This window comes from Etheostoma cragini, chromosome 8, assembly GCF_013103735.1.
Source record: "Etheostoma cragini isolate CJK2018 chromosome 8, CSU_Ecrag_1.0, whole genome shotgun sequence".
NCBI lineage: Eukaryota > Metazoa > Chordata > Actinopteri > Perciformes > Percidae > Etheostoma > Etheostoma cragini.
In genome coordinates, this window is record NC_048414.1 from 28,043,271 (window position 1) to 28,053,071 (window position 9,801).

At 41.8% G+C, this 9,801-nt stretch overlaps 1 protein-coding gene across 1 annotated transcript; it reads left to right on the forward strand.

The window, feature by feature from the left end:
- Positions 1-134: 134 nt before the first annotated feature.
- cfdp1 (craniofacial development protein 1) lies at positions 135-9,583 on the forward strand. Its single transcript, XM_034879792.1, has 6 exons — positions 135-524; positions 2,229-2,355; positions 2,947-3,178; positions 5,687-5,796; positions 9,039-9,279; positions 9,509-9,583. The coding sequence occupies exons 1-6, from the start codon at positions 455-457 to the stop codon at positions 9,581-9,583; spliced, it is 855 nt and encodes a 284-aa protein (XP_034735683.1). The 5' UTR covers positions 135-454.
- Positions 9,584-9,801: the final 218 nt, after the last annotated feature.

The following is a 9,801-nucleotide window of genomic DNA, read 5'->3' on the forward strand; positions in this document are numbered from 1 at the left end:
TTTTTTTTTTTTTAAACAGGTTATAAATACCCTGACCTATCCTCCAGTCATATAGATGGCGCTAATGTATCTCAACATTGACATTACATTATTATCTCAACACAAAAGAAGATTGGCGCAAAAAGCGAATCGTAGCTTATGAACCTTTGAGCTTGCCGTCGCCGCCACAGGACGTCCTTATTGCAAAAAGAACAACAAGGCTAGTACACCGTTTTATACATTTCGCACGCTGGATTAGATTTTATTTATTACTGAATTAAAAAAGCAACATTTCAGCTATATTTTTGTTAGTAAGGAGGCGTTTGAAGCCAGCTGGGGAACCGTTTGTAGCTAATGTTGTGAGGGCAGTAAGTAAGCTAACGTTGGTAAGAAACACACAGGCGGCGGCGGCGGCGCCTTGTAGCGTTAGCCCTGTTCATTTTCCCCTCTAATGGTCTGAAGGCTTACCTCCAAAATGATGAACTACTCCGACTACGACTCTGACGGATATTCGTCTAATGAGGATGCAGACTACGTCCCGTCAGGTGAGGAGGGCGTTTAAAAGCAGCGCGTAGCTAAGTAACGGCAGTTCAAAGGACTCGTCGCGTGGAGAGTAATGGCAGGCTAACGTTACTTCTCGTGGGTGTACGTTAACGCTACGTCAAGGGCTCCAGTGTTGTAGCTTAGTTACAGCATCTGTCACATACTATTATTAATATGACAAACCTTAGGATAGCATTACACATGAACTAGCTGAAAACTAGCTGAGATTACATTGTAGAATACTCATTATGGTAACACCTTGCTTGCGTTACTGTGGTAAAGTTGGCTTTATATTGGACGTTGGATAATCGACATATTTGAAAAACCTTTATAACCCTCATGTTGTCCTCTGGTCAAATTAGCCTGTTGTCCTATATCAATGTTCTTTTTAATTACCCAAAATAACATGATTGATTCCACACAACGCTCTTTGGCAAGTACAAATCTCTACTTTAATTAATTTGTCTTATTCAATTGTATAGCATTTGGAAAAAAATGGAAGTGTTTTTGAAATAGTATTGAGTAAAAGTTGACATATTCCAGTCTGTGAGTATCCATCAATATCCATTCCTTCAATTTTAGTCTCAATAATTCCTAATTCTGCTTTTCCAACTCAAACATTAGGTATAATTTCCTAAAAATGAGATTTATTGACCATAAATTCCAAAAATAACTGTAAAACAAAAATTAATTAATTAGTGTTGTGTTGAAAAATAGAAGTTGGAAAATAAGTGTCATAAATGTGGATTTTCAACTTTGACGGGAAGACAACACTAGGGTTAAAAGATTACTTTTTTTAAATATATATCGACATTTTGGATTTTTAAATAATCAAATATTCGTATCGGCCTTAAAAATACGTATCGGTCGGGCTCTATTGGAAATTCCGCCTTTTTCTGAATATAGTGTTGGGATTATGACGTGTGATATGTTGGTATTATTCTGGTTTTAGAAGCATTCTTTATTTATTTTACGGCAGTTTGTGACAATTTACAGCCTTTTAGCTGTTTATGGCTTAAGTCCCAGATGTACTAGCTTTTTAAACTGCTTATGGGTAGACAAGCGGTGGCAGCAGCGCTAACGGCCTTGTTTACATACACTTCCCTGCGTACTCTGTACCTGGAGGATCAAATGTTTATCCGCTAGGGGGCAGATCAGAGCCTCATCATCCCGGCCGACTCCTGAAGATATTCCTGGGAGTGTGGAACAGCTGCTGACCAGCCTGTCAGATGACTTACTGCACCCCATGTTCGTGTGCCGAGTAACATCTTGTGGACACGTAGCGTTATTTTCGGACGATGTGCACAACCTTGGCTCCAAAGACTACGAGTGGCAGCTATCTAACATCCACAAACACACAGTTAAATGCAAGTATATCTGGGCCTTTACGGTCAGGTTACTGTACGCAAACCAAGCAGCCGACAGTTGGCAAGGCTGCGGTAGATATGCATGGCCAAAAGAAATGAAGGAGAAACACAGCATCAACATCGCGCCAACCTTTTTCAAAACAGTGGAAATTGAGAGGCTGTTTTTTAAGGTTTCACAGCTCCATGCAAACGGCACATAAGAGGGACATTCACTATCAGTAGCCATGTTAACAGCTTGGTCTGAATATCGTCTTTTTTTGCAATAAAGGCAAACACCGGCATATTGTGTGCATGTCAACGTAATCATTGCCACGGCGTCCTGTTGTCCTTTTTCTACAGATGATAACCTCAGCGAGGACGACATCAATGAGTGTGAAAAGGAAGAGCCTCTCCATGAGGGCGACGATGTGCCGCACCCTGACAACGGCAGCAAGAAGAAGAGGAAGAAAAAGGACATCAGTGTGAGGTGAGACGCTTAAAGGAATATCATTTGAATTGAAATAGTATTACATCTATATCAGGACGGATGAAATGAATCATTGCGTCGCGATGCGGACCTGGAACCCGCATCGATGCATTGACAGACCATAATCGATTATTGCCAAACGATACAACTTCGTGAAAGGTCACTGCTTTCTTTGTTTCTTGACAATCCCATTTTGCAGCATTAAAATTGAAGTGTGATGAGCAGACGGATACATTTATCTTTTCATGATCTTTTGGGGAGTTAATTTGGAATTGTAACAAATAAAAAGATGGAAAAAAGTAATACCTTGCAATATATTGCTGACTATTTCTGCTTTCCCTGTTTTTACTTGAAACTGATATGATGTTGGTGGTAACTATACAAAGAAATATTTTACTCAATCATTGGTGAAAAAAAAAAGTAAAAGATTTTGATTTCTAAAAAAAGATTGAATTTCAAAATTGTCTGTGTTTTTATCATTCTTCACCAACACATTGAATAAATCTAATCTTAATAACTTAATTAGGTACATAGAAATAGATGATGCAAATGATGACGGCTTTCTTCTGGTATCTTTGATTAAATCCCCAGAAAGAGGAAGAAAGGAGTTCTGAAAGTGGACGGGGAAGAGAAGGACGGCGGTGGAGCGGACGAAGCGCAGCCGGCGCAGGACGAGGTGCAACAACAAGTCCCCGGGGGACGGCAGGAGGACGACGACAGCCAGAAGAAGAAATCCGATGACCTGTGGGCGAGTTTCCTGTCTGACGTTGGATCCAGACCCAAAGACCCCCCACCCGCCTCGCAGTCCAGCACCACGCCGAAGGTAATATATTCCACAGGAAGGTGGTGCTGTGTTCTGAACAGGGGTGTCAGACCTGCGGCCCTAGGGCCCCAGAACCGGGCTCAATCCAACCCATGATGACTTGGCAAAGTGTGAAATAATTCCAATGTTTCAATAATTTCCTTTTGCCCACTGGGCAGCATGCTGTCTTAATAGAGCTCCACGGTAAAAGAACAGCTGGGCAACATATGGATATTATATCGACATGTCTTCTTCTATTTTAGATATCATAACATCATAATTTGACACGCTACTGCAAACAAAAGAATATTTGGAGAGTCATATCCCCAGCAGAGCATGGCCAGGTTAAGCTGTCTGAGAGAGTGAGAAAACAGGCGGCAACCAAATGACATATGTTGACGCAAGCAACGATAACTAATCGTTTTGGTGCCTATTCCTATCTGTCATCCTCTGCATGATGCTCTGGATCCCCCCCCCCCCCCCCCCCCCCCCCTGTGTGTCAATTCACCTCTCAAAATCTGTCAATCTGAAATGAAGACAGATTCAGAAACTGCAAGTTTAGAAGCAAAGAAATCACATGAACATGCAGCACAGGGATGACAATAATAATAATAAAAGTGTAATAGTATAATAAGAACAGTACAGAGGAGTTTTGAGCACTGTTAGCAGGAAAAGATAACACCCGTTTTCCTGTGCGTTCTCAACTTCGCATGTGGCTCACCAGATAAAACATTCATACGCATACTTGTCTATTTGCAATGGAAAAGGAAGTCTATCCATCACCACCAGATTTTCCAGTTGGAAAACTCTCACATAGGGTAGGGGTGTAAATCTTCACTGGTCTTCCCCGTTTAATTTGGTTATGATTATCCAGTCGTTTATTTGATATCACGGTGCTTCACCTCCTCTATGTTGTTATTTATTGCTGCACATGGTTTTCACTAACATTTTAAACCAGTCAGATATACTGGATATGAACTCCCCGTTCAATCTGCTTTTAAAAACGACACTACCTGAATGAGTCTGAACACATACACACTAAAAAAAAAAAGCAGCGACCGGAATAACTGTTCAGGGTCGGTTGCTGCATCGATGCCGGATTGCTCATGTCTGCATCGCGATGCATCGATGCAATGACTCGTTTCAACACCCCTAATATATGCGCTAATTTGATGTAGGAAAAGGCTATAAGATTCCGATTCATAGGTTGATTAAACAGTGATGCACCATTATATAGCTGGTAACACTGCCGCCTGGTGGAGAACCCAGTATTCTACAAACTATATTTTGTATATTATATTACTAAACAAAACAACACAAAATTGTGAGTTTTTTCTTCGGGAACCACACTGTTGAGCTCTATAAGAGTAGCCGGCCCTATGCAGGATACACTGTTCTAGATCCCACGTGGGTACGTTACCTTCAGGCTACACACTGTCAACTGTAGGCTACTGTTGGTTCATGCAATTTATTTTTAAAACGGAGAAAGGTGGACAGAGAGTGTCAGGCATTCCAAGAAAAAAAACCGACAAGTTCCCATTTCATCCCACTGCTTGGTTTGTTCACAGCACATTCCAGGAATATAATATTCTGCACCACTATCAGGCTCATTTCTGTTTTTCCATTCTGGCCAGTAGACCAGTATACAGATCAAATTGGACATATTGATGGAATTGCACTTGTATGTCTTATGATATCTCAGGCTATTCATGCCATTTGGAGGACATTTGGAAGCGTTGATGTTTATTGGTGATTAGGCAGTGGTTTTACTGGTCCCATAGACTGGGTAAACCCCGCCCACTCTGCCAGTGATTTGATTTTGCCCTGCAGCTCAGTCTGGAAACCTGTACGTGTATCTATCCTGCTTCCATTAACATTTTTGCAGGAACCAATCGGAAACCGGCTTATCCACTTGGCACGCCATTGGCGGGTTTAACACGATAGCCATAGAGAAGCTGTCACTCCCCCGATGTGAGTCAAGTGCAGATGTGAGTTGTGCATGCGTCACTTTGCGACAAGTAGCATACAAGATGCTAACGAGAGACTTGTGTCATATCAATACAGTAAAAATGGACCTACTTAACCAAGCTGGTTTACTGCTGGCTACAAGTTAGCATCAAACACAACAAAGGCTGGGCGCCCAGATAGCTCAGTTGGTAGAGCTGGTTTACTCCTTACCGCAGCGGGCCCCGGTTTGACTCCAACCTGCGGCCCTTTGCTGCATGTCACTCCCCCCTCTATCTTCCCTTTCATATCTTCAGCTGTCCTGTCAAAAATAAAGGCTTAAAATGACTCAAAGAATTATGCTGTAAGGGCGACTCACATCTGCACTCGACTCACATCGGTTAGTGCTAGAAGCAACGGCAAGCAGCTTCTTGTTTATGCTCAACGAGCATAAATATATGTCTATATATAAGTGGATTAACCATATAGTATATAAAGCATTACAGATCAGAGCCAGCATGTTTTCTGTGTGTGTCTGTCATCCTTGTCTCTCCCTCAGACTGATTCTTTTGTTTTTATCCTCAGGATGATTCCTCAGTAGTGAAGGTTGCTCCTTTGAGTTCAGAAACAAAAGCCTCAGAGCCTGCTAAAGTCACCATCACACAAGTGTTTGACTTCGCTGGAGAAGAAGTTAGGTATGCCTCTGGACCATCACACACATTTACTGACAGTTTGCTGACTGTAAAAATATGTGTTTTCCCCCCGTAAGCACAGAGATCATTTTTTGATTCTTATTTTTATTTTTTTAAGACAGGCAACACTTAGATGGATTAAATCCTTCATTTTTTTAAATAAAAACTCTGAGCTTTCAAGCTCACAGTTAAGGTGAAATCTGCTGGAAGTAAAATGTAGCAGTACATAGTTTTGCTTTGTGTGTGTGTGTGTGGGTGTGGGTGTGGGTGTGTGTGTGTGTGTGTGTGGAGGGGTGGGGGGGGGGGGGTGAGATATAATATAATCTTTCTTTCTCTATTCAGTGTAATCTCCATATCCAAAAGTGTATAAACCATTTTCACATTGAGCAGTAGATGGTGCCCTACATACACACACGTTCTAAAATGACAATCATCAACAGTAGGGCTGAATGAACAATCATTTCCATGGTGGATACTATTTTCTTGATGTATGGATTACGTGTTTGGTCATCAAAAAAAGATGAATGTGGATCAGTGTTTCCCAAAGCCCAAGATGACGTCCTGAAGGGTCTCGTTTTGTCCACAACTCAAAGATAATCAGTTCCCTGTCACAGAGGAGAGAAAAATCTAGAATGTCATTACATTTAACATCACAGATGTTTTACTTTTTAGCTCAGACCAATAATTGATTGTCAGAATGCGATTCATTTAATAGTTACCCATGCTGCTGAGGCTGATGGTTAATCTGAATATGTTCATGACAGCCTATGAGCAGACAGAGTCCTGATTAGAGCTGCAAAGATGAACCAGTTCATACTTTGGTCTGTATGGGGACTTGAACCTGCGAGCCTCTGGCTTCCAACCCAAATCCCTACGGACTGAGCTACTGCCACCTGCAATCCTTGCCCTTCCCAGAACAACTACTTTTTAATTCTCATTATATGATTAAATAGATTGTCATATGGTTCCAATTTTCAACAATTTAACTTCAGTAATAGTTGAAAATATTGAAACAGAAGAAATACCAGAATAAAAGTTACAGTGCAGTATAAGAAATGAACAATTATTTAAAGAAAGGCAGCATCATAAAGAAAGTTCTTCAGCCTTGATTTAGATGACTTGCAGTTTTCTGGGAGTTTGTTCCAGATGTGTGGTGCATAAGAACGCTGCTTCCCCCTGTTCAGTTCTGACTCCAGGGCGGTAATAACTTGAGTTACGTGTGGAACATAACCCGAGGAGTTATCACACACAAACGGCGGAGTGTTGCCCATAAAAGCCGTCTAATTATTCCTGTGTAGGATGAGCGTACTGTACATCACACAGACTGCTACGCCCCTGCAGCCTGACAGGATGCTAGTTATGTGGAGTAAGTAATGCCCCAGCCTAAAAGTGTATGTCTGAGTGGTCTTTATTCAGAAAGCAGATATGGTCCTGGCTATAATTCATCCAATTGGCTATGCATGCAGCTGTGCGCTCTGTAATTACAGAAAGCATAAGATTAGTCTAACAAGGATGGTGGTAGCCTAAATACTGCCGCTGGCTCTAATGTGTGATGGGAGCATTGTAGAAAGTTTTTGTCTCAACATTGATTTTTCAGTGATTGTGGCAATTGGTTCTGAATAGTAGAGCGCATCCAGGCGAGCCAGCTGTTGCCCTTGCGTCTTTTCAGTTTTTTGTCCTTGGGAATCGGATATCTTTCTCCTGCCTTGGATGAGACTCACCCCTCAGTGTGTGCTCTGTGTAATTATGGCTGCATGTACTGAGCATACATAACAGAGAAAGGCTTTCAGTGCCGCCAAGTGGTTGTGGAGTTTCTGCAGCTCTGTTTCCCAGAGGATGAGGCGGCTGTTCCTGTTTTAGCCTCCATATATAACCCTGTGTGTGTGTGTGTGTGTGTGTGTGTGTCCTTTTTGTATAGTATAGAGTCCGACGGATTATGGTTTTTAGAGACTGATACAAATATTTGGTTATTTAAAAATCCAAATTTCGCTATATATTGGAATATCAGATTTTGAAATCACCAAATATTTATATCGATATCGGTCTTAAAAATCCTTTATCGGTTGGGCTCTAATATATACTAGTTTACTTGGTATAATAAAATGATGTATCAGCTTCTTCCAGGCCTAATCAAACAGTTTTATGCATCCCTAAGCAGATTTCCTCTCAGTGTTCATAATGAGGATGATAAAGGTTAAATAAACCCTAGAGGGAAATCAGCCAAAGAATCTGAAAATATCCGGTGGGCTTCCGCTGATAGAGAACTATAGGGATATGCATTTAATTTAACTCCGATTTATGTGCATGTGTATGTAATTTGAAGCATTAATAGGATACTAAACAGTGCTGGGGGGTCTCAGCAGTGAGAAAGAAGCACACGAGGAAGTTCGGGTAGGATGAAAGTTAAATAGGAATAAAACCTAAAAACAAGAACAACAATAAGGGTAAGAGAAATGCTGAGCTGCTGGTCTGGGTGTCTGCACCACATCACTAAAATGGCTCAGTGAGTACACAATCATTGTACGGTGAATATGCAAATGAATATATGAGTACAGTCTGTCAACCATGAGTGCAGTGCACAACTAACTTTGTTTTATTGGTGATCAAAGTGCCGTGCTAAAGTGTGAGCAGTTAACACACATAAATACCAAATATTCATGTTGGTATCAGTCTTTAAAACCCTTTATCAGTCGGGCTCTAATAATAACACAATAAGGGTGGGGGGGGAAATCGATACAGCAAAGTGTCGCGATAATTTCAGTGGCAATATTGTATCGATACAAAGGCTCCAAGTATGGATCTTTTATAATATATGTGTTGGTCAGTTTGTCTGCTTGACAATCCCATCTTGCAGCAATAAAATTGAACTGAAACAAACAAATGAAATGTATTTTTTCAGATAAAACAGATGTTGACTAAGTTTCCTTTTGGGGACGCCATTTGAAATTGGGAAAAATGAGAAGTTGATAAAAAGGTTCTAAATTGCAATATATCACATAATATTCCCCCCCCCCCCCCCCCCCCCCCCCCCCCCAATAACACAACCAAACCAAACAGTCCCAATCTGGCCACTATCTAAAGAGGAGAGAGCTGGACCGAGTCCCCTTTCAAGAGGTTTCTAGTGTTTTGGGTGTTGTGACAGGCTACCATCACCACTATCTAATTCACTAGGTGTTTGAAAGCGTGCGCTGAAGCGGTGTGTCCATACAGAGTTTAGCACGTTGTGTGTCTGTCTCCTCTGTCAGGGTGGAAAAAGTGGTTTCAGCAGACTCCAGGGAAGCTAAGAGTTATCTGAAGAGCCAGAACACCCAACAGGAGGGATGTGGAGACGAGACGGAGAAGGCCTCAACACCCCAACAACCACCACCTCCTGGCCCCAGGTACGCATCAACTCTGCACAGAACATTCACACCCTACTCCGACACATTCAAGTTAGGATTTGAATGTTGTGTTGGCCATCAGGTGTTGCCGCAAAGCAGCTCCACGGTGCGTATGTGTGTGTCTTTACCTAGTTCTTTTGATGTATTTTGTTGCCATGGCATTTGAAATCAGTTGGAAATGTGCACACAGTGTTTCCACTATGTTTATGGCGGCCCGCCACGGTAAAGATTTCCATGGTATAGGGAAGACGCACAACAAGGTTTCCGCTATGTACACCGCCGCTCCTTCAGCTGTTTATGAAAAGTCATAAAGGTGTAATTACGCGACTCTCCAGAGCCTTCTGCTCTACTTAACTCAAGCCAACTGTCATCCTCTGTCTGGAACAGTGACAGGAAGCCATCACTCGTGAAGTCATGGCAACCAAGTAAACAACAGGGGGAGTACTACTTGTCACTCAATCTTAGGCAAACGGCAACGAAAGCTGCGACGTGAAATCTGCACTTACGCGGGTCCTGTGCGATATGACCGCTAAAGTTTATTGGGAATAGCATTTGACTGTGTAGCTAACATTAGCAGATAAGCCCGTTGACAGCGATGTTATTGTTCATACTATGGCACAATGTCTCC